The 24,665-nt window shown below is 51.5% G+C and overlaps 1 protein-coding gene across 1 annotated transcript in view; it reads left to right on the top strand.

Moving 5' to 3' along the window:
• PLXNA2 (plexin A2) overlaps positions 1–24,665 on the top strand; it is a 177,512-nt gene that overhangs the window by 69,731 nt on the left and 83,116 nt on the right. Inside the window, exon 4 of the mRNA XM_074925739.1 lies at positions 1,505–1,639. Within this exon, the coding sequence (XP_074781840.1) occupies positions 1,505–1,639 (135 nt within the window). The remainder of the gene's footprint in view (positions 1–1,504; positions 1,640–24,665) is intronic.

Below are 24,665 nucleotides of genomic sequence, written 5' to 3'. Positions count from 1 at the left end.
AGGAGAAACGAGAGAAATCGAGAAAATAAATGTCTTTGTGTACCCAACATATCTTTATGTAGCAAGAGGCATCAAGGCTCTTTCCAAGAAGAGGATTTATTTGGAGGAGGGTGCAGGGGAGCATCTCTCCTTGATGAGTGCGAAGATACCCTTGTGTTTCCAGCCGGGGTGGCACATTTCTCAGATAAATCTTAAGATGCTTAACAACCTGCTCTCTTTACCTCTTGGGGACGTGAACTAGAAAAAAGAGATGTCCCTCTCTGCGGCCCCATCCTGCCTCTTCTGAAGGCTTACACTTGTCCAAAGCTGGCTCTTCGTGCCTCTTCCTCCGTTCCGCAGCCAGGCGGGGAGTAATCGAGCAGCAAAACGGGATGCGACAAAACAGCTCGGCATGAGGCTGCGGCAGATGGCATCTCGGCGACACGAGGCTCTTCCAGGGATGGGCAGTCCCCCCGGGCGTCCCTCTGCTCACGGGGCAGCACGGCTCAGCCCCGGCCCCGTCTGGCAGCGCCGCTGCCGTGCGAGCCGCGGGGCCGGCAGTGGCCCCACCGAGCCCTTGGCTCGCCTGACTGCTCCTGTCTCCCTGCCTGATGCCTGCCAGTGTTTGCAGCGATGTAGACACCGTGTTGCAATCAAATGGCTATCCAAATATGCAAATCCGGGTAGGAAAGACAATGTAAATTGTTTGTTTATCCTCCTCCCTTCCCCTTGCACAGCCCCCAAGGCCATAAATTATTAACTTTTGGGAGGGCTGGCGTGTCCTCAACAGCAGCCACTCCTGGCAGGGATGGGATTTGTCACAGCTTGGGCAGGTTTTCTTGCAGGAGCAGGGAGTTGTCTTCTGGTGGGGTGGGTGGATACTGGGAGCCCGTCACACTGAACAGACCACGTGGCCACTGTGTTAGTTCCCTGCTCACTCAGAGTTATGGGCTGGACGGGTTTCACCTTGCAGAATCCTGCAAAATTGGAACTAATGGGATGGCAGCACCATCTCCAAATTTTGAGGCAGGGATGGTATTGTAGGAGGCTTCTGTGGCAGCAAGAGGTGATGGAGACTGTCTAAGACATCATAAAGAAGTTATGTGTCTGGAGAAGAAAAAAATCTCTGCTGTGTCTCGGCCTTGTTGTGCTGCCTGGGGAGCCTTGGCGTCTTCTTTCAGGCTTCTTTTAGAGAGAATCTACAAAGTTTACAATCTTCGTTACTCTTGAACACCTGCTGTCAGTCACAGCACACCGGCAGCCTGCGTGCTCCCCTTGCGAGTGCAAAACTTTCTCATGGATTGGGGAAATTGCCTCAACTTCAGTGGAGAAGGAGCCTTTGCTTTAACTCCTGCCCGTTGCTTCCTTAGCTCTTTTCTCTGTCTCCAGGTTGCAAGCTGAGATTTTGAATTAGATTCCTTTTCTTACTTCATCCTCCTCCCCTCCCTGCCACCCCTGCTCCCCCCCAAAAAATTGGAATTTGACTGCTATGAAGTCACCTGTAATCTGTTTGTGCTTCTTCCAGATCCGAGCAGATGGTCCTCCCCATGGTGGAATTCAGTATGAAATGGTGACAGTTTTCAAGGACGGGAGCCCAGTCCTTCGAGACATGGCCTTCTCCATCGATCAGAAGTATCTGTACGTCATGTCAGAGCGACAGGTAAGGCGTCTGCTCCCGGAGCTCCCTGCTTGCAGCTTCCTCCCGTAAGGAGCGTGTTGTTGGAGCACACGGAGCCGAGGTTGTGTGTTGAGCCCCGTGGTGCTGGGACCAGGACGGGTTGGTGGGGCACCAGCAGAAGCTCAGTTTTATCTGCCTCTGACCAGAGACTGTCATCAGCGCACGGGGCAGAGGGTTGTGCCCACTTTTGTCTGCAGGCGTTGGGAACTGAGTTGAGCTGCCGCGGGGGAAATGTGGTTTGGGGCTGTGAACCATCCCTGCCTGGCTAATGAGATCCTGAGCCACGAGAGTTACGGCCGCGGTCCCTGCAGCGAGGCTGGCAGGCTGTGGTTTTGCAAAGCTTTGAGCATCCTTTATGCTGGCTTTACCTATTTATTTATTTACCGCGGTGTTTTAAGCGGTTGGGAGCGAGTGCTGCCGGCGCACAGAGGCGGGACCAGACGTGGTGTGGGTACGTGCTCTCTGCCAGCAACGTTAACACCACGTCTGCGCTGTGCGTGCGCTGCCGGGCCAGTTCTGCTGCCGCCCTGGTGGCGGCCCCGGACTAAAACCACACAACCAAAATGGTTGTGGAAGGGATTGACAGCCGGATGGTCCACAGGAGTCTGTTGCTTAGGGGAGCCAGTACAATGTAAATAATCTGGGACCTTCTGTTCTTCCCTGAGACAAGAAAACACACAAAGTCCCCACCATTAAGCCAGACTTCTGGGTTCACTGACTCTGATGAGCATTTTATTGGCTATTACTCATGACTGTATAATTCAGATTAATAGAGCCAATGCCTCGTGGGTGGTGGAGACAGGAGAAGGGATGCATCTGAAGATGTCTGGATGCTAATAAATTTGTTCTGTGTTGAGTTAACCCTCTGGTCACTAACAGCTTTCCCTGTCTGCTGGTAAACAAGTATCTGTCCTCCCTCCCACCTGCTCTGAGAGATGCTACAGAGAGGTATCGGTGTGAAGTGCTCAAAGATCTGCTGATGGAGGTAGAGAGCGAGCAGCTATCGTAGCCGCTCACCTTGCACTAGGGAGCTCACAGCTCCTCCCAAAGCCAGCAAAACTGTTTTGCTAACCTGTAGCAAACCAAAAAAAATTGGCAAATACTTATCTCGGTTATAAAGTTATTTAAAGCCAGGGAATAAATACTTTTGAAGAGTGCAAAGTCTTCTCCCTGCTAAAAGACTGAACTGAATGAATCCCTGCGGTTAAAGAAGGCATTTATATATTTGTTATCGCAACTCAGGGACAGAAACTGCCATGAACAGCTACAGATTTAGGATCCCCATTCCAGCTTGGACTTGAATTAGATGGTAATAGTGAGGATCTGTGCAAACTTTGAAATCAAATTATTTTATTAAAATGTTGAGGTTGTGGTCATTTTCTCCAGGAGCCATGTGCTCCTTTGTGCTTATGCCAGGGAGGAAACGATCCAACGTGTATCTCAGTTGAGGAACCGTTTTCCTTAGGAGGAGAATCCGGTGGGAATGCCTCCAACTCATCGTTCATGAGGCGAGAGCGTCTTAATATTCATCAAAGTGCTAATTTGCTTAATTGGGAAACAAAAAGATGTGAAGAGAATTAGCAAATAATAGAATATTCCTGGAACATTAATTCCATTTCCATCCACGGCTCTGGCAAAGCACGTGCTTTGGGGGAGGCTCCAGGAGTGGGGGGACACCGTCCCTCATCCCTTGCAGGACGCACTGTAGGATTTGCCTTTTGCCCTTGTGTTTTGCCTTGATGCGTGCTTTGGGTCCAAAAGTCCTCACATGCTGTTACATATGGATTTTGTCGGCTCCTGTGACCCCATTGCCCTAATCCTGGCGATGTGATAGTTCAGCAAAGTGGAGAGGAGAATATATATTTTTCCTGAGTGCTATATAAAGGAGTCTGAGGATTGAAAAGGGGTCAGTTCCAAAAGGAAGGAGAAAGGTCCACCAGCTTCAGAGGGCTGAGGCTGTAAATGGTGGGAAGCGCCCTCAGAAGTACTGAGAATATACAGTAAAAATGTCTTCTGAAGTCTTGAAATCTGGAAAAAAATGAAATTCTGCCACAGTAAAATAACACAGAGAGCAGCTGTTGTTAACATTGATCTGCTGCATGTTAACATAGTGGGGGAGGATTGTCCAGAGCCTGTGATTTTAAATATCTGCTGAGAAAAATAGGATACGTGCCTATGTCAAAACACATCTTTGAAAAAATGCGGTTGTTTTGTGGAATTTGGGTGAGAAACGTGAGCTCCCCAGTACTGATCGGTAGCAGGTCTTGGGCTCCCGCGGGTGTGGTGGCAGGGACAGACCAGCGACGCGACGCGACGCTCCCCCCGTGTCGGACCGTGTGTTTATGCTGAACAAACTGAGATGTGTGGATGCTGCCCAACGAAGAGTAGATGCAGAATTTTGGTATGAAGCCCATCTTCCTTCTGTGCTAGCAGCAGCTAGGATCAGCTTTATGCTGAAATGCATTAGGGAATGTAGTCGCTTCATCCTAAAATCTGGAGTTGTGGTTGTAGGCACAGTCCTTCCCCGCTCCCCCTGGCTCCTGTCCCAGCCCCGTCTGTGCCTCGCTCCAATTTATCCGCAGTCCTTTGGAGCTCTCCATGAGCCGTTCGTGTTTCATTGCCAACTTCTTCCAAAGCAGAATATTTGACATTTGATTGCACTCCCACAAAGCACAGAAGCAACAGTTGCACAGCCCAGTCCGGGGGAGAGAAGGATAAAGAAACTTTGCTTCCAGCTACTTACTCTGAGGTCTTTAACCACATGATTTAAGAGTGCTTATTAGGAGCTTTTACAAGCTCTCTTTCCCCTGCACCTGGTTTCAAATAGTTCTTATGGCAAAAGAGGAACGATCCTGACCCTGACCCTGAGAAATTAATTTCTCAGCATTGCTCTAGCAAGCAAACCCTGTTTCTGCCCGCAGGCTGAGCGGGACTGGGGTGGCACTGAAAGCTGCGGAGCTGGAGCCGTGTCGCGTTGTGGGAGCTCCGGGGGTGCCAGGCCGGGGCTGGGTGTGGGGCTGCCGGGCCCTGGCAGCGTGGGATTGAGCTGGAGCAGCCATCGGTGGCACGCTGGGCACGGCTGTGGCGAGAGGACTTGCACTGAGCTCAGCTGGTGCCCAGCGTGAGCTGCCTCTTGTTCTTCACGGGCAGACAAATTCAATTAACGGTTTCTATCAGGGAAAAAAAAAAAAAACCAAACCCAAACCTACAAAATAAAATAACAAAATACTGACATGGAATCGGTAGCGTTGCTGTCGTGAGGGGCTCGTCGGCTGCTTGGCTGGCCTCTGCTGAGATGGTGAGATGTGAGGGCCCCAGGGATCAAGGAGCAGGTGAGGGGTTAATGGCAATGCAGGGCAAAACCAGTGACAAATGCTGTGGGGCCACCAAGACCCCCCAGATTAAAAATCTTCCCATTTTAATGGTGAGTCTGTCATGGAGCCCACACCAACAACCCTTGCACGTGCAGAAAAGCTTCTCCCATTTCTTGCTTTCAGAGGGAATGACCGAGGCTTACAGGAAAAGTGCTGGATATGTCGAGAAGTGGCTTTATAATTCAGTCCTGAAGCATTAATTGTGTGTCAGGGAGACGGGAGCTTTCTGAATGTGGGAAAGCTCAGTGCATTTCAATTAAATAAGCCCTGTAGGACAAGAGCGATTTTATGCCTCCAAGGCTGCACCCCCTTTTCCTTCGCTGTGTCTGCTCCCGCAGCACTGGATTCACAGGCGGCAGGTTGACTTTGCTCCCACGTCCACCTTCAGCAATCGCGAGCTAACCCTGTGAGAACTGGTGGGCATACTTCAGCACGGAGATTTATATAAGCATCAGCGGAATTGGGGCCAAAGATTTTTGCAGCTCTTGATAGAAGAACAAATTTTGTTATTTTTAATCTGGGAGTGAGCGGAGGCTCAATCAAACGCATGGCAGGCACCAGGGCAGGGATTGCCGTCTCCAAAAGATTTTACCACCTAATCAAGGGCTATAAACATGAAATTTAAAACAGCTTGAGCAAAATACTTGCAGGGCTTGTTGGAAGGAATATCCCAGCGCTAGCGAAGGGGAACGTGGCCCAGCAGGTCTCTTCCCTGCCTGAATTCGGGGCTGTAAGTCCGGCTTGCCCAGGCTCCGCTCAGCCGCAGGTGGGGATGCGGGAGGCAGCAATGGGCGCAGGGTGCTGGTGGGTGCAGAGGAGCCAGACCCTGGGGCAGGCACTCCCCCTCCTCTCATCGCCTCTTCCCAACCTGCAGACACACTGTACTAAGATGTATTTTTCTTCCTTTATTTCCCAATGCTTTTTTTTTTTTTTTTTTTCAGGTAATGCTGTATCACTCGTTTCTGCTAATCCTGTAAAATAGTTTGATGAAGTGCCGAGGTCACGCGATGTGGGTTTGCTCCCTGGTGGGTGAGGCAGCACCTTCCTAATGAGATACCTGGCTGGGACGTTGCAAATGCAAAATTCATCATCCATGAGCATCCTCCAAAATCCCTGCACATTTCATTGCCTCAGAAAGGCTGCTGCTCTCAGCTCATCCGTAGTTCCTTTGGTGGTTAATTCTGCCACAGGGGGATGATTTCATTCAGGTTTTCTACAGCATGTAACAGAGCAGCATTCTGCTCTGTGGCTGGGAACCTCACCAGTCCCGTGGTAGAAATAATAACACATAATCACCCAGTGAAATGCAGATAACATCAATTAGCACGGCAGAGCTCAGAGGGCCACGGACCTCTGTAGCCTGACATGTGCTGAGGAATCCTTCGCTCCTCTCGCGAGTACCAAATGCTCCGCGTGCGCGGTGCTGGGCCCCCCGTGCCCATCCCAGGGTAACCTCGCTGTAGCGGGAGGCAAGGAGGGTTTAGAGGGTGCAAGGCTGATGTTTTGTTGGCTTTAAGTGAGCACTCGCTAGAGCACCTGAGCTATTTCTCGTGGCTGATGTGACATTTTTACACCCGGGTGATGTAGTTCAGAGACCCTTATGCAGAGCGTTACGAGCTGCGCTCCCGCCCGGCGCTTGGTGGGAGGCAGCGATGATTAATGCCGCTCCCTAAAGATTCCCCTCACACGGTGAGAAGGGCACGGCGGCGGGGAGGGCAGAGCTGCTGCTGCTGTAAGTGATGGGCCCCGGGTGCTGAGCGGGGGAGTGTTGGTCCCTGAGCTGGGGAGCCTGAAGGTTATTTGAATGGAAGAGGTGGAAGGGGACGGTTTATGTGCCTGCAGGCCCTTTGTCCCAGCCTTGTCTCTTAACCAGCGAGGAGCAGCGCTCTGGACATCATCACCGTGCGTGCAGCAGCGTTGGGGCACTGTCCAGTATGACCAGTACTGACCTGGCTGGGAGGGTGGCTCGGCCGAGGGTGCGGGCAGCGCTGCCGCAGCTCGCTCTGACCTGTTGCTTTCCCACCGAGTGCAGTTCCTCTCTCCCTCCTCCATATACGTCATTGTGGCTTTAGGTAAAGAAACTGTCTTTTAATCTGCTCTGTTAGCTGTGAAATATTTGCTTTGCAAATGCTCCGGTGTCAGGAGCTGCAGATCTGCAGGAGTCTCTGAGGATAATTTGTTGGGCGGCTCCCTGTCCTGTAACCCCGAGATGTTTAAGTCCTGTGAAAACTGCTTTGCTTTGGGCTGAACTTTCTGGATGCTGATTGAGAGGGAGGCAGGCGGAGGCTGCCCGGATGATTTAGAAGAGGTTGGAATTGGAGTGAGGGCTGAGAAAAACAAGGAAGTCCATCAATTCTGGAGTAGCGAGGCTGTAAATACTGATGGTGTCCTGAAAAGAACTGAGAAAACACAATAAAAAATGCAAGAGATGTGGATAAAAGGGTCTGGAGTCATCAAGAGGGAAAAAATGAACTGATTAAATTTTTAACTACATTATCTGCTAGTTGAACAGCCAGTTAGCTGGACATAATCTTAGCAAAGTTTGAACCACTGGGACGGGGAGAATGGCTCAGCTGAATCCCACTGGAGGTGTCCAAATGCCTCCCCTGAACTCTTCCACCCGTGGCAGGTAACTGTGGGTGCTGTGGGGCTCCCCGGCCCCGTGCATGGCTTGCTTGGGGCTGGGGGGGACTCACTGCAGCCCTCGGTGTCACCAACCTGGCTGGGACCTGCTGCTGCTCCAGCGCGTGGGGGTGCAGAAACACACTTGCCCAACTTGTGTTCCTCCCCCACCGCTGCCAGGAAGGTGTGAAAGAGCCACAAGCTGGGGCAAAGAGGGAGCAGGGGAGGAGGAGCAAAGAGTGAGCACAGGATGGGGAGAGAATCCCCCCGAGCACCCCGGTCCTTGCTGCAGCCGAGCTGCTGTCCCCGAGGAAGGGCCGTACTCCATGGGGAGGTTTCACCAGCTCTTCTTCCTCAAACACCTGCTCATGCTACACACCCCTAAAATTCATGACTTGACACAGGTTTTTTCCACATTTCTCCCTGTAGCGAATTGGGAATAATTAATAAATTCTGCTAAAAACTTGTCTGAGATCAACAATATCTACCTGACAAGAAGGATGTGTTAATTAACATCAGTTGGGAACTCTTAATGTTGCGTTGATGGTTGGACTGGATGATCTTCAAGGTCTTTTCCAACCTAGACAATTCTGTGATTCTGTGACCAGAACACGGCAGCTGGGCGCGTGGTTCAGGGTTCTGTCTCCTTTTCCAGCCCGTTTGTCCCACGTGCAGTGCTCTGGCCACGCTGCGGCTGCCGGGTCCGGGTCCGGGCTGGTTCCAGTACGTTCCTCCAGCCCCAGAGCCTGGAGAAGTTTATGTACAGACACAAAACGTTCAAGCATTCAAGGGTGTGGAGTCGAGTCTTCGAGGTAATGAATACTCGACAAATAAACTTTCCTGGAAGAAGTGGTAAAAAATGCCTCAATGTAAAAATTAGGGTCAGTGGGTTTGTTTTTTCTATGTAAGTTATATTTTAGACATTGCTCATATGGTTGTTTCTTTCAAGTGCTTGCCAGGTTTGGTTTCAGGGTTTGTTTGTTTTACTTTGTTTATTCTTTGTATTAGTCTATTTTTTACCCTGCCAGTCACAGCCACAGGGTTCCCATGTGTTTGCTTCGGCATTTGCTTCCCTTTCCAATTCCTTTTCCACAGACCTATTGTTTAATTTTCAGGCAAGCAACCACAGTCCTGAAATATTTCCAGAATTTCCCTTACATGCACGTACACGCACCCCCGTTCTCCTTCTCAGCACACCAGAGCCTCGGTTGTTTGTGAGGGGACAGTCGACGTCCTCAGTAGCTGCGGGAAGGTCTCATGTCCCTCCAGATTTGATGCCGCCACCCCTACTCCATCTCGAAAGCAAGCGGAGGCGTCTGTGGATGATGCTCACGTTCATGGCTGAGCCTGAGCAACCCGGGAATGCTGCAGAGCTGTGGGTTTGCTGTGGGATTTGTGCGTTTGGACGGACAGACGGACACAGTCTCCTTAATAGGAGCAATGAGAGAGGGAGAGCTGGATTCCCAAGAGAAAATTACTTGAAAGAGAGATCTGAAATTCACACTTGGTGCTCAGCTATGAAATTTAAAAGCAAACCTCAGATTCCTCGTTCTCTCTACTAGCTAGAGCTTTGAAAACTTTTTTTTTCTTCCCCCCTAATAGTTTGTCTTCTCGGCAAATGAGTTTGGCGGCTATTCAGCTGGTGAGGAGGAGAATTGTTCACACCGGGCGCGAACAGAAAAGAAACATAACTCACAATATGGTGAGGGGAGTTCTGAAATTGCACAAATTATTCTATTTTATATTTTAATTAGTTTGAATTAGCAATGGGAATAGATGCATAAAATGATCCAGTGAAGGGTGAAATGGAAAAAGGGATATGGTATAGAGAATCACTTTATTATTATGAAGTTTGGAGGAAGTTAAGCGCTGACGATGTGCAGGCACTTGCCCTGCTGAATCTTTTCCCTGTGAGCTCAGAGCTGAGGACTCTGCGAGGAGGGATGACAAGTCATCTCATGCAGCCCAGCCCTTGGGCCCAGGCTTTGCATCTGCACCCCGAAGCCTGGGAGGCTCTGGACAAGTTGGCAGCGTTTGTGGTGGCTGGGAGTGGGATGGGGGGCAGCTGAGCCCCCCTCCAGCAGCCGCTCTCCAGGCCTGGCTCCTGCCTCTCCCTGGAACCGCACTGTCAGCACCAGACTGAATTCTGTGGCTCAGAGGGGCAGAAGGACTTAAGAGAGTTCAGATCTACCCTGAGTCTTAACCTCCAAGCACGCTTTGCCATTTTCTATTTTTCCCCTTAAGATTCTGAGAAGTTCTGCAAAATCAGACAGGCTGGGTTTTGACTTTCGGTGTATTTTTGTTTCATTTCAGATCAGTTGAGGGAAATAACACCTACAAACACAGATTCCTGTAAGAATTTTGAAATGAGCAGCACTAAAAAGCAGTCTAAGTACCAGCCCAAACCTCTGAACACAGTCAACAGGACCCTTAGGCCAGTCTGACTGGCACAGCTCTAATGCAAACAAGTATTCAGCTTTAAAACCAAATCCCCACCAAAGCATTTGAAAAGTTCAGAAACACTCAGGAAAAAGTTCCTGCGGATTCCAGATAGGTTGAAAATGCTGGATGTGCCCCAGGGGAACTGGCTGTGATGGTGTTGCAAGCTGGGACTAAATATAAAAGTTAAGGCTGGTTGCAAAGCGGAAGAACAACTGTTTGTGGGGTTTGCTCTTGTTTTCCCTTCTCCTTCCCTGGCAAAATATTTCTGCTGCTAGAACTTTGCTGTGGCAAAAATGTTGACTTTTTCTGGAGCGTGCCAGTTCGTGGGCATGGGAGAAGGCGCAGGGGTTTCTTTGGGCAGCCTGGGACCTTTCTGGAGAGCTGGCAAGGTCAGCATCCCAAAAGAAAATCCTGAGCAGCAAACCCAGCAAAGCTCCTGGCCAGAGCTCTCTGAGCAAGAAGCCCCTCCAGCCCCCAGGGTCCCTCCAGCCCCGTCCCTGCCCCGTCCTCGGGAGCCGCTCGATAACTCCGGCGTTTCTGGCTGATGCTGGCGAGGAGAAGGAGCTCCGTTAATAATCTCCTATTTATTTTAGCAGCGCGCAGGAATGTGCCCGGCAGACTAAACACTCTGGCCTCCCCTCTGCGCCGCGGGGCAGGGGGGCTGCGTGCCAGCCCCCGCCCTGCCCAGGGCTTGGGATTTTCCCCTGCCAAGTTTTTTGGGGGCCGTCCGGAGAGGAGCACAGTGTCCTCAGAGCTGGAGCGTGCTGCGCGAGCAGAAATAACAGTGGGGTCCTGAAAGTTTCTGTGCAGGTGTATAAAACAATTTCTGTTGTAATTAAGCTTCGAGAGTGCTCCTTGTCCGGGGAGATTGTTGTTTACCCTCTTCCTTTTTCCTCTGCGCTTTTACCTGGTTATCACAGCTGCCTAATTTTCACTGGCTTCTTTGCAGCAACCACCACCAGCCTGTGAACATTTTGCTATCTCTGCTAACAGATTGATCCTCCCCAAAGCCCTATGAGATGGAGCAGCCATCTCACTTTTTAGATGAGGAATTCAAGCATAGAGATGCTATGTGACCTATCCTAAGTCACACAGGAAATCTGTGGCAGAGGAAGAGATTGAGCTGAAACCTTCCAAATCCTTAGTCCCCTAACAAAGGATCAGCCTTCATTTCATCACTGTTCAGTTCGGTGCTCTAGCCACGGTGTGGTGGATGTAGGAAGAGAAGGCACTGGTCACGGTTTGCAGTGACAAATAGTTTACAAAGTCTTCATCAGTGTGAGCATCACCTTCCCAGCTGCAGTTAGTCGTAAGGACTCTCAGCAATGTACCTTTAAAATAAATAAATCTCCATAAACAGGCGATTTCAGTGCACAAAATCACTTTTAAAGCGTTTAACCTTTGTCAGTAAATCCCCAAGTGCCTTGTCACGAAGGGGGATGCTTCTCGAAGGCGATCCTGTGGTGCCACACAGCTGGCTGGGTCCTCGGGAGCTTGGGGAGCGTGTTCCTGTCCCAGCAAAGCAGCTGGAAGTGGCCGTAGCCGGCGGCGTGTTGCCAGGCTTGACTGAGCAATAGGTTGATCCGTCGTGGCAGCCCTCAAGTTTCAAACGAGATTTCGTGTGCGTTGCTGCTGCCAAGCTACACCTGTGAATTTTAATAGATTGTGGGTTTTTCTTCTTCCCAGACAGGGAACTTTTTCTTTTTTTCCTCCAAACCTCCTTGAACTCTGGCAGGGCCAAGCTGCTGGTTTTGATGGCAAAAACTGAAGCTCAGGTGGGATTTTGCCGTTTGTGTCTTGCAGTGCCTACGTTATATAGAGCATGTCTGTAGCTCTGTCCTTCCCAGGTACATACAGAACAGCATCACCGATTTCTGCTTTCTTCTTCGTGCAGGGCAGAGTATTTTGTGCTTAACACTAACCTGAGTAGGGGCTCAGCCAGTTGGTTTCTGCTCTGTTTGCAAAGGGCTGAACAGATGCAGGGCCACTCTCTCTAATCCAGCCTTCCCACCACGTCTGCTCAGCTTTCTTTGTTAGACAAAAATTGGAGGTGTTGGGTTTGGTTTTTTTTTTAATCTAAGAAGTGGCAGGAAAAGATTATGCTTCAGTTGATCGTTAGTTATCCTTCCAGTCTGCTGACTGTAGCCCAGCGAGCTGCTCAGTTGCAGAGGAGTTGGCACGAGCGTTTCGGAGCGTGCTGGAAGCTGGCATGTAAATACTGCTTTACCCAGCCTTCAGATGGAGCAAAATAATGTTTCCAATGTGTATTACTGAAGTCAGGGCAGCCATGGATGTGGCACTGGAGGAGGAGGAAGGCTTTAAGGCGGTAAAGGAAGCCCAGCACACTCGGCTGACACGAGCTTTGGTTGGTTATGGGAGTATTTTAAGTGATGAGCGCTATTCTGAAGTTGTGCCACCAAAAACAATGACACATTGCCTCCTCCCCTCCCTGGCTCCACTTCAGAGTGTGTCTCTCCAGTTTCTCTTGCAACACATATTTATCTGCTCTGTGCCCTTATGGCTGTTTAATTAGTATTCGTGTTTCCTTTCAAATAGAAATTGAGTTGAGTGCTCAGAGAGCTGGAGCGGCTTGCACTGCGAGCGCGTCACGTGGGCGGGATGGTGCCTGCTGCTCTCCTGCACGTGGGATTGAAAGACCTGGAGGAGACCAAATTAGGTTGTCAAGACATCAGAGATGCTTTCAAATAATTGAATTAAAAGACGCATTTGGAATCCTGTACCAGCAGTGGAGAAATGAGAAGATTTGAGTAGTACAGAGGCCCAGAAACAAGACCTGAGCACTGGGGGTCTCAGCAGTGAGGGGGTGGAAGCGCCGGGGGGCTCCGGGCTGCCCCAGCCTGGGCTCACAGTGACCCAGGAGACAGTCGGAGGCAGGGACATGCCTTTTGCTCCATTAGGGACACCCTGAACGATCCTGGTCAGCACTGGGGACTCCAGAGCGCTACCGTGATAGAAATTAAAAACCCAAATGGCCAAAGTCAACTTTGGTATTTAACATTTAAGGTAGAATTTAAGAAATTTGATGCCGTCTGCCAGCTGCTTCTCTTGGTGGTTGTCTGGGCAAAGGCTGCGTGACGGAGTCAGCCCCAGGTAGACTCAGCTCACCGGGCACGTGCTACACACATGAGCATCTCCCATCTAATCTGCCGTAATCGGATGGTATTTAGCACCCAGGCTCATGAATGATATTTTCATTGCCTCCTAACAAGCCACAGTTGTTGCAGGCTTCTTCCCATCCCTTTAAGAAGTGACTCACAGGCAGGCAACTGTCAGTGTCTTGGATGCTATTAATATCTCCATAAGAACAAGATGATTTTTTAAAATTTTTTTTTTTATTTGGGGAGGATGAGTGTTGAAAAATAACTCCTCCTTCTGTGGCTGGGCCTTTGTATGAGTGAGCCGACAGTCCTGCCCACTAAAAGAATTGGCTTAAAATCCTTCCATCCAAAAAGAGCTGACCACACTAGAATAGCGTTAGTGGAGAAACTGTGCCAGGAACAGCATTCCTGTGACTGTGGAGTGTGCAAACTCCAGTTGTTAGTCAAAGGCAGGATGGATTTTTCCATTTTAGGTCTTTGCTTTCAGTGCGCGTGGTCCAGGCTGGTGGCCTGGGACCCAGCTTAGTCCCAGTCATCTCATCCAAGCAGGATGCTGGTGGAAGCATTGAACTTGTGGGAAAAGCATCCCTGTAAGGCAGCAGCCTGGTCTCGGGGGGGTCTGGGTTTAGGCTTTGCATAGGCGTGGGTTTGCTGCAGCAGAGGATGCTCCATTCCAGAAAAACTGCATCGCATCCAGCGAAGGACCTTGATCCATCCAAGCGCATAAGGGGGTGGCTGGCTGAGGGCTCTCGCTGTCCTCATGGGGTGCAGCGGGGCTTGGGACCGCAGTTCCACCTGCCACCACCCCACACGCAGAGAGAGAGACACCCCTGAAATAGCCCCCGGTTCCCTCCAGTGATGTCTGCAGGGCCAGGGGCCGGCAGCACTGCACGGGAGCGGTGCTGCTCACCCCAGCTGGGCTCCTGGCCAGGGGAAGGAGAGGTGAGAGTGCCATTTAGATCCCAGCTGGCAATTTCCTATCCTTTCCTAATGGACTGAATGTGGTCCCCATAACTATAAATTTTCCTGTCTTGGGTCAGTTGAAATTGGAGACTTAATACTACAGAAGGGCAGGTTTTTATTTTATTTTTGCGCTCTGTGTAATCACGTTGATGGCAGCGGTGTAACAGTCTTGAATTATGGGTGACCAGAGAAAGAGAAGGCATCTCCTTAGCTCCCTGTTGTTATTGTCTTTGGGTGCAGAGCAAAATGTGTAGGCTCCAGGCTAGATTGTGTAAATCTCGTTAGAAAGCCATTCCCAGCTAATGAAACCCTGGGAGAGAGGGATTTGGCTTCCCAGCCTTCAGCCTTATAGCAAAGGCTGGAATAAATCCATCTTCAGTTATGTGTAGGCTGTTCTTCCCTCTCCCCCATTGCGAGTGTGTATTTATTGGTGGAGTCGAGATACCGTCGGCGTTGTTTGAGATCAGCCGCAGGTCAGCAATTTGTTGCATCTGCACCTGAATGATTGCGAGTGACAATTATCCTCCCTTAAAAAAAAGAAAAAAAATACCGAAAAAAACCCTAGCGTGCAAAGAAATCTCACCTGGTCTTTAATCCTTCTATGGAAATGGCGATTAGACATGTAAATAATTATACCTCCCCCACTGCGAGCCCGCTCTGCAGCTTGCTTGGCAATATGTATTAATTCAAGGGGCCAGAGCTGTTAAGGAAAGCTGTTGAAATGAAGTATCTGAGATAAATGCATCTCATCTTTCCCTGTTTGTGTAGGCTGAGAATGTGCCTGCCAGAGCCATAGATCCCACTTGGGGTCATGTTTGTTTGGCTGTGACTCTGTTGCTCTAAGCTTGGGTTTACCAGCTCCTACTGTGTGAAATACGATTGTCTTTGTCCTCCTTTGCTTGACGGCCATGATGGTGTTTGCTGAAGTTTTGAGCACATCTGCTCTATTATTGGTCTGATTAAGATAAAGATGTGGCAGACGCCTCGTAACGCAGACTCAGGCTTCCCGCTCCGGGCCGTGTGCCTGGACCTGTCCCTCCTCTGCAGGTTACGGGGGTGGTTTGGAGACCCCGACATCGAGGGCCCGCTGCCGCCCGTGTCCCTGCAGAGATCTCCAATCCCTCGTGCTCCAGCCCGTCCTTGTACCGTGCCTTCTCTCCCCATTGCGGCATCTCGCTGCAGATACTGAAGCAGGAATGTTTATTGCTCTGTTCTCTGCTTCTTTCTTGTTTCATCTGGTTTTTTCTCACCCGCCTTGCCTAATGCACACAGACACAGGGGAGCTTTTTTTCCCCTCCGTGTCTGACTGGTCTAGATCTTGCTCAGGGTTTCCTGTACTCAAGCATCTGTTGGCTTTTTTGCCAAGCTCTGGCCAAGCCCGCGGGGCTGGGGGACGGTGCCCAGCGATGGGGACGTCCCTGGGCAGAGCACAGCACCTCGGGCGTTTGGGCAGCATGGAGGGAATTGCTGGAGGACTCGTCGCTGCGGACAGGCACAGGGACTGCCAGACGAGTTGGTGGAGTGTTTCGGGCTATCAGCACTGGGTAAATGTGTGCTTGCTTTCATGAAGCCAACTTTTTGTGTTTGAAAGCAACCTGGGAAATTTGCTTGGGTAACAAAAGGTGCTGGTGGAAGCAAAATCCGCTGTGCCTTCCTGTCGTGGAAGTGAGGAAAAATATAACATATAGCCCTCAGTAGGGACTGCACGCAACAGTTAAGCTGGAAATCCAAATCCAGTAGTGCAGAAGCATCCAGGCCCTTCTGGGACAGCCCGGGCTGCTGGAAATATTTGCATTGTTTTGCATTCGTTTTATCTCCTGCCTGTCCCAAAGAATAGAGGGTATCCTGTGCGTATAATGAAGTCTCTGAAGGTTTGAATACTTTCTTTTTTTTCCACTCTAACTAATCTTTTTTAATGCTTTACTGCCTCATGTTCTGTAATTGAATGCGTTTTATTTAGAAAATAACATTTAGTGCCATTTTGGATTTCCAATTATTCTTCAATCGGACTTTGAGGGCCTGATGTCTTTGTCATTTCGACATGCACAAAAGATGACAACATCAGAGCAGCCAACAACAAATTATTTCCACTACTGATTACTCGTCTTGGAAGTAAAATATGCAGGGCCAAATTTAGTCTCAGCATAAATCTACTGAGATGAATTAGAGTATTAAACCCGCAGCAAATTTGTCCCATGGCTTCCAAGGATGCTTGAAGAAATCAGAGCAACCATAGCCGTCAGTGAAAACCACCGTGGATGTCTCCTTGTTGCAGCTACTAATGGGAACGGCTCTGGGTTTTCATACAAAATGTCTGGAGTCGCTCTGTGCTGCAGCGCCGACAGCGCTGACGTCTCACCTCTTCAGCTCCCGGTGCGCGGCAGAGGGCGAGTCTCTCCCACAGGATTTTTGGGCATCGGAAGCTGCCAGCGCCAGGGAGCCGGCAGCTGCCCGTGTTACCTCCAGGAGCCTCCTCCCTGTGAGGTGAGACGGCTCAGTCTGGCCAGTGCGGGGACACGCGGCTCCTGGCCAGCGCGGAGCAGTCGCGGGCGCTCTGGGTGCTGGGTGCAGGTAGGAAGCACCAGCCTGTCTCTGTCCCGCTGTCGGGAGGTTTCTCCAACAACCAGGGAGTCTTTGGGGTGAAGGGGAGAGACTCAGTGACACTGGAAAAGCCTCCAAAGAATGGAGGCTGCAGCGATGCCGACTGTCTGTTAGTGTTTGTGATGGGCTTTAAGGCCCTTGGTGATCCCTTCTGTTCCAGGAGGAAAAGATGAGTGCTATCCAGCTGTGAATATATTACAGTAATGACAAATTTTCGTGTAACTTGTTGCAAAAGGAGACATCACTCCCACTTTCTGGGTGTCCTTTGCGGTGAGGACACAGCAGTTTCATCATCTGGAAGAGCTCTAGCGTTAGTGCTGGCCTGGGATGAAACAGCTAATGAACAGCGCGTGCTGCACGGCCAGAAGTGTCTGCGTGTGTTCAGAGAGGGACAGAGCGAGGGCCCGTGCAGGACTGCTTGCTCCGAGGCTGAGCGGCCCTGTGGCACGCACAGGGCTGATGCTCCAGGCTCGGTCTCTGCCACGAGAGCTGATGGATTCCAGGAGCTGGAGGCTGTGCCTGGTGCCGCGTGAGGCTTTTCTGCAGGACCCAAACCCAACAGTTTGACTTTTTCCAGAGATGGGGTTGACCTGAACCTCACTCTGTGCCCTCACCCCATTTCCTCCTCCTTGCCTCGTGAGGTTTCCTCTGCGGGCTCACCCGACCCGTGCTGTCATGCCCCTGTCCTTTGCCAGGTGTGTATGTGGGCAGAGGTGCGTCCCTCGAGCCTTCTGCCCTTTCCCTGCCCTCACGAGCTCCCTCCACGCTGCCGGCAGCCCATCGCCTCCGTCCCAGCCGCCCAGCGAGGCAGAGACTCCCGTGGCCTTTCACAGCCTGGGAATCAACCCAGAGGAGTGATGATGTTCCTGTTTGTCTAAATTTGTTCTTTGAGTCTAAACGATTACTTCAGGGCTCCTCTCCGGCTCTGAGAGGGCGAGTCTGGTGCCTTATCATACAGCGAGACCCCCAGGTGACCGTGGGCAGGGTCTGCCCAGGAGGGCAGCTGCTGCTTTGTCTGTGCGCGTCCCTACGGGAAAAGTCAATTGTCTTGAGGCTTCATTGCAAACAATATCTTAAACTCCAGCCCGTCCTGGTCCCGTGGGGGTCTGGGCAGAGGGTGTGCAGTGGGTGCCTGCCGTGCTGGCCACACCTGGCTCGTGGTGGGACCAAACGTGACACCTTAGGATCGCAGAGCAAACCGCGTGTTTCGGCAGCTCTTTGTTTTCCTCCATTTTGATGTGGCCCCTGGAGCTTTTGCCGACACCTGAGATGTTCTTTTTGGTAATCACCCCCCTCGCCGGCGTGCCTGTGCATGATAACGGGGCTGGTGTGCTGCAACCGCCATGGGACAGTGGTTTTCTTTTGGGGAAAGGGCTTAAAGCTCGTTTTCGTTCAGAATTAAAGACTTTGGGATATACTTAGGAGGGTTCATTTCTCACACTGGTGGTCAGGTTCCTAAATTATTTTTGACAGGCATATGTAATGATATACAAATGGGGAAGTGATGGAGTAGCAGAAAATTGACTGGCAAGGACAGTGTAATGTAGTTAGAGAAAAATACTTACTAAAAGCCGTGGAGACTACAGCAGTGTTCCTGGAGCAGACGAGTAGTAAGACCATGGTCAGGCTGTGAAAACAGTAATGATACAACTCTGTGACCTTTAAAGCTACTTAGGACATTCAAATGCTTTGGATTTTCAAGACTATAAAATTACACAAACCAGTCATGCCTGTGACTTTTCTCCTAGGTTCCTGCAGTATTTGAACAATTTGAAGAACCCTGAAATGGTTCACAAAATGGGGAATCAAGGGTTGTGTGCCTGCCTTGCAGTGTGCAGACCTTCATGCTTGGCTACGGAGAAGAGCTGAGCAGGGTCTGGGATGGCTGTGCTGGGTCTCCCCTGACACTGCCCCAAGCTCACTGTCCCCTTGGGAGAGCAACGTCCCACGGGACGTGGGTGTCCGAGGGATGAGCCCCGCAGCCCGCCCAGCCAGGCTCCTGCTCCCCAGCCTGGGATGTGTGATGCTCTCCCAGGAAATCAGGCAGAGAGGTAAGCGGGCATTGTAGGAGCTGGAAGGGCTGGAAGATGTCGTTTTCTGCTCGGCCCATTCTCTGGGCAAAGCTGCTGTTGAATAATAATGTCAGTCACTCGCGAGGTGCAGGGCAGAGCCGAGGTTGGGCTATTTAAATGATACTTGTGTGTGCCAAGAAAACAAACAGAAAGGGCCAGTCAAAGCTTTTCAGTGTCATTGACACCCTCGGACGTGCCAGGGCCGGGAACAAAGCCGGCATTGTCGGCGGAGCACAGCCTGCGAGTCTGTTCGGAGCGGGCAGATGCGGGGTTGCCCACCCTGCTGTGCCACGGCCAGTTGGCCACGTGGGATCCTTTTCAAGGTGGGTGGCGAGACACGTCCTCCCGTGCAGCCCTGGGCTTTCTCCTGAGCAAGGAGGGTAAACAAAATGTGTCCTCTGTGTCCCCATGCGTGCCAGGGGTGGCAAGTGGCCAGGCACTTGAGGGGGGACGCTGGCAGGGCAGGGGTGGGGAGAGGCCGTGTGGCAGAGGGAGCTCCTGCTCTGCCTCCGTGGCGGGAAGGAGAGGGCTGGCATCAAGGCACTGGCCCCGACAAAGCGTGCCCCAAGCACTTCTGGGCACATCACTGCAGCCCGTGTCAGTGTGCCCCGAGGAAGTGCTGTGTTGAGACCTCGAGGCAGAGCAGCAGTAGTTCACTGAGGCAGCCCAGGGCGGGACACGGGGTGCTGCTGAGGCCGGGCTGCAGCCCTCGCGCTGTGCCCCATTCCACTGCACCGGTCCCTCGTCTGTAAACTGAGGATGATGTTTCATCCGTTTCTGGGAGCAGCTGTGCTCTGTTGTTCTGTACATACACATGTTGCCCATTCCAGCAGGGCTACAACTTCTCTTAAAGCTCCCGGGCACGCCAGAAACGTGGGGAACGCGCTGTCGTCCGGGGCACCGGGTGTTGGTGACCGTCAGGTGCGGCCGCGGGGCCCTGTGGGTTCGGCTGATTTCCACCCTCCTGGTCCGTTGAGCAGCGGAGCGAGGGAAGGGTTAAACACGGGGCCCCACTGGGGAGAGGGAGATAACCAGTGTGGCAGGGGAGCGGGAGGGAGCCGTGGGGTCCCTCGCTCTGCAGCGAGCGCTGGGCTCCAGCTGCCTCCCATACATATGCTGCTCATTTTTCATACTGAACACAGCTGCCGCCAGCATCTCTCTCCTACCCCTGTTCCTGCCAGTTTTATGAGAAAAGAATAAAGAGGGGAAACACATAACTGCAGAGGTTCATTTGCCAATTGTCAGGCTGCCGGTGCATCAGAAATAGAGTCATCGGTCTGCTTCCCCCACCGCGCCAGGGCTGCGCAGGCATCTTTTCATTAGCAGCATTATTTATTCATGCCCCCCCCAAGCTGCTCTCCTTTTTGGAAGAAGGGACCTGCTGATGCTCCTGTTTTTTCCAGGGTGGCTTTGGCCTTGATTAGCTCGCTCCGTGTGTGGGTGGGATGGGAGAAGCTGCCTTTCCTGGAGACCTCAGCCTCTACCCAGGGGTGAAGCTCTTCCCCTCGCCTGCAGGCTGCGATCAATCAGATCAGCAGGCGCAGGCGTGAGTGGTGGGGTCTGGCCGACGCTGCCGGCTGTCCCTCTTTCTTTAGCTCCGTAATTAGAAGCTCTCAGAGAGAGGGAAGAGAGGTCACGCATGGAGTGGGCCTATTAACCCTGTCCCTTGCCAGCTACCCTGCAGAGAAATGCCCTTGGAGCAGCTGCTCCGGTGCAGGCTTCCAGCAGGAAGGCAGCTGAGGGGAGGGAAGATCCCCTTCCACCTCCGCTGCCCCCCACACAGGTGGGATTTGCCTCCCATGGGAGGTTTGCAGCTGAAAAACACAACACTGGGGACTAAATTTTGTCCAGAAGTGTTGGCAGCCTCATCTCTCTCATACGGCGGTAAGAAGCACTGTGGTGGTTCCCGGTGCCCCATACCCTGCGGGGGGCGGGAGACAAAACGCAGGTTATAAACCCTCTGGTCCCTCTCCTGGTGCATCCTGACAGATTTTTGGCATTCCCAAGTTGGCCTTAATGAACCAATCTCCTGCAAGTCTGTTCAGTGCCATCTACTTTCAGCCTCCTGGGGCAACGAGTTGCACGTTTCCATAGCTGGGAGGACCTTCCCCCTCGTCTCCAGCCTTGCTAGAAACCGAGGGCTACCAATTTTCATGCAAGCTGGTTATTTTGTGGTTTGAATCAAAGTCCTTTCAACCCCGTAGCTTTTCCTAGAGTCGATCTTTAGGTAAACTCAGCAGCAGTCTGCAGGATCCCCCTCGCAGTCTGTTGGGTCTAGTGCTGTACTGACGCCAGTGGTATTTATGGAAATATATGCAGAAGTTCCTCAGGCTCTGATGGAGCAGAAATAGTTTCATGGCATTATTTGCCCAAAATGCCACTGTTTTGAGTGCTGTATCCGGACAGTGAGAAGCTGATGTCAAAGTAACTGTTTACAGCCAGAGCTGATATGGCTTCTAGGGAAAAGTGACTTAGCATTGCAGCACTGGGAGCATTAATGCAGCAATTCTGAAGTTTATGTCTAAGCTCTGAGCTTCTATCACCTCTGCCTCTCGTCAAAGCAGTGCCATAGCCCCAGAGCTGCTCTTTGATTCCGCTTCTCCCATGCAGCAAAACAGCAGCCCAAGGAAAAGCAGGTAAAGATGAAAGCTAAACTCTTTGCCCAACCTTCTCTGGCTACAAAAACTGTTCCAGCTTTTATTTCAGATAATGGGAGGCCCTTGGTACGTTTTCCCAGTTTCCCAGGGGCGCTTCCAAGCCGCAGGCAGCGGTGTTTGCTCTGCGGCGTGCAAAGGGAGGGGAAGTGGGTGTTTAAAGTGCTGACTTGATGGTGGCACTGAAAATGAAGTCATGTCCCAACGGATGGAAATGTTGTGGGGAAGGTTTGATGGGTGAAAACCACCATGTTGTGACTTGTGACCCACCGAAACCCCTAATTGTGTGTTTAAAGTAAACCCCAGACGAGCGCTGTTTCTTTTGCCTCCGTCTTGGCAAGTTGCCTTTGGCTTCGAGGGCTCCTATCACTCATCTTGTGGTTAGCTGGTCAGGAGTCACCCTAGTAGTTAGGAAAGGAATGTTAAAGGCCTGTTGTGTAAACCAACCGCTGTCTGAACAGACTTTGTTTTCAATGTAAATCTGCTGCAGGGAATGATTTAACCTTCATTTATTCTCCTTTTTTTTTTTTTTTTTATTTCATTAAATAAGATTTATACAGGTATAGTATTGGAAAGGTCATCCATCCCCTGAGCTGTGGGAAGAGCTCTGCGCATTCCTCCCTCTTCACTTTCCTGCTTTACCCCTTGTTTCGCGGTGGGAAAGCACAGAGACTGGGTTTTGTTGCCTTCCTGGAGAGTTAATTTATATCTGCATGGTACACACAACCCCCTCGGCCCTCCTGCCCCCCATTCCCACACTTACTGAATCCCCAGGCTCAGCAGTATTTCAGCTGGGGTAACCAGGACCCCGTGCAACCGCTGCGTAGCCTTTCCCCGAGGGATGCAATCGCATCCCAGCTGAGGGAATCGGGGGGTTATTCCACTCCTCTCCCTGTGAAAGCAGCAGATGATGTGTCTGGTCCCTGCAGCAAGGACCTGGGCTTGGGGCTGGGGTTCTCCGGCTTGCTGCCGCGGCTGGCCAGTCGCTCTGTGCTCCTTCTGCAGGCCGCTCCTCTTGTAGCTCTGAAATGAGCTATTCTGTGTTCTTCTTGTTTATTGAGATGTTGTAAGGCTGAATGAGGTGTTTTGCAAAGATATTTAAGATCCCGTCACAGCAAAGCATCAGTGATTCGTCACGGCAACACCGGTGTGGTTACGGTCGTGCTCCCCTCAGCCGGGCTGGGCATCCAGCTCTGGGCACAGCATCAGAGCGTCCCTGGGCACAGAGAGAAGACCCCATCCAGGCACAAAGGCTCACAAGCCAGGGAGGCAGAGCTGGAGAGGATGTTTTGCAGCTTTCCTAGCAGCAGCCTGTTCTCCAGGGCTTTCCTGAACCCAGAGAACAGATGGTTGGGCTGGAGGCTGGGATGCAAGGACAAGGGACTCTTGCTGACGTTACCTTTACCAGAGTGCCTTTCATCATTAGCATGTAAATGCCACCAAGCACCCAGGAATTATCCATCTATGATCTCTTCATTAGAAGAGGCCTCTGATCAGGTTAATCTCACTTTCCCCATGTGGAAAGGAGGATGCTGAGCAGCTGTATCCACCCGCAAGGGAAGGTAGAGTGAATTTCTGAGACGGAAGGATGCTGCGAGCATCAGGTTTTAAGTGAATCGGCAGTGATTTGCTTTGGCTCTTGAACAGAAATGCAAGGGCTGAAATAGCGGCCGTTGATGGTAGTAATTGAGACTAATGGGACTCGTCCTCTGCAGCAGGTGCCCTGGAACACGCGTGCGGTGGATGCTGGTTAGCCCGGGTCTCCTGCGGGAGGGAGGGGAGCGGTGGAACCTTCCAGCCTGGTGCGTTTTTTCAGCCTCTCAGTGGTCTGCTCTCCCTCTGGGGAAGCAGAAGCCAAAGCAGTCATGGGGGAGGGTGGAGAAAATGTGTTTTAACAGTAAATATGCCCTTGTTATTTATCAATGCAGAGTAATTGAAGTAATTTCATGTCGTTTTTAAATGCAGCGCCTAGGGATCTAATCTATCTGTCTAATATTAATGGGTAATATTTGCTTGCCTCATTCATTCATTACTGTTTTCATTAAGACTCTAATCCCATTTAGGAGTCTGTTTGTCATTTTAAACTCCTCTGTTTTATCTTAGCCTGCCACAATCCTTTTTAACAACTTAACTGAATTCATGAGTTCTAGGCTAGCAGCTTGGGGGAAGGGGCCTCTGCTGTCTAGCATGTGGTTTTTATGGGGAGAGAGGAAAAACAGACGGCTGAAGGCAATTGCAAGCAGCAGGCACTGAGCTTTCCTGTGATACACACCACTGAGATTTAGGTCTTTCATAACAGATCTGGATGTCTGCGTTTCAGAGCATGGAGCTCCCTTCTCTGACACAGGGAGTGCATTGACACCTCCCTTGAAGCCTCCATCATTTCCAAACCCGTGTAAGAAGCTGCTCGGAGTGGGGCCGTTGTTTATAAATGCCGGGCGTGTTTGTTTCCAGACGTTCCCTCCACTTCCAGTCGTTATCCCGTTGGGGTGCTCCTTTACCCCGGGGCCGGGGAGGTGCTGCTGAGGGCTGCAGGGTTGGATGTGGAAATGTTAACCCACAGGACATCCGTGCTGGGGCAGATCCTTAGCGGCACAATCTTCCATTCGAAGCTGCGTCGGTGCGGCCGGTACCCACCGGCATGGTCTTGTCCCGGTGCTGCTGCCCGGGGAGCAAACACCCCGCAGGAGATGGGGCTGGGGCACGGCTCTTCGCTGCAGGCAGCAGGAGAGGCGGTTTGTCCTGCTGTAGCTCATGTTGAAAATATTCACAGTTGGGCCTCTCCGGACCCTACCAGCATCAGTCTTACAGACGGCACGGCTGTCTTCTGGCCAAGTTTGCGTGGTCTAGGGGATAGAGTTAACAAAACCCTGGCCTTTGTCTGCGTAAAGCCCTGCAGAGCATCGCCCAGAAGAAATAAAGGGATTTCTGTAAAGTGAGCTGAGATCCTCTCCCTGCGGAGGGAACAGCAGAGCCTGAGGTGTCCCTGCCTGCACCATCCAGCCTGAGCACTGGGGACAAAAGTAAACACCGACTCAGAGCTGTGACCGGGGCGTTTCATGCCACCGCCTGATGCTGGGGCTCCGTCCCCTGCCCCAGCTCTACTCCCAGCCAGGTCCCCGCGCCCAGGGGCTCTGAAGTACCGGGAAGTGCCCGGGAGG

This window comes from Athene noctua, chromosome 23 (assembly GCF_965140245.1).
Source record: "Athene noctua chromosome 23, bAthNoc1.hap1.1, whole genome shotgun sequence".
Lineage (NCBI taxonomy): Eukaryota > Metazoa > Chordata > Aves > Strigiformes > Strigidae > Athene > Athene noctua.
The sequence above is the reverse complement of the archived record's forward strand: the minus strand, read 5'-3'. Positions and strand labels throughout refer to the sequence as shown.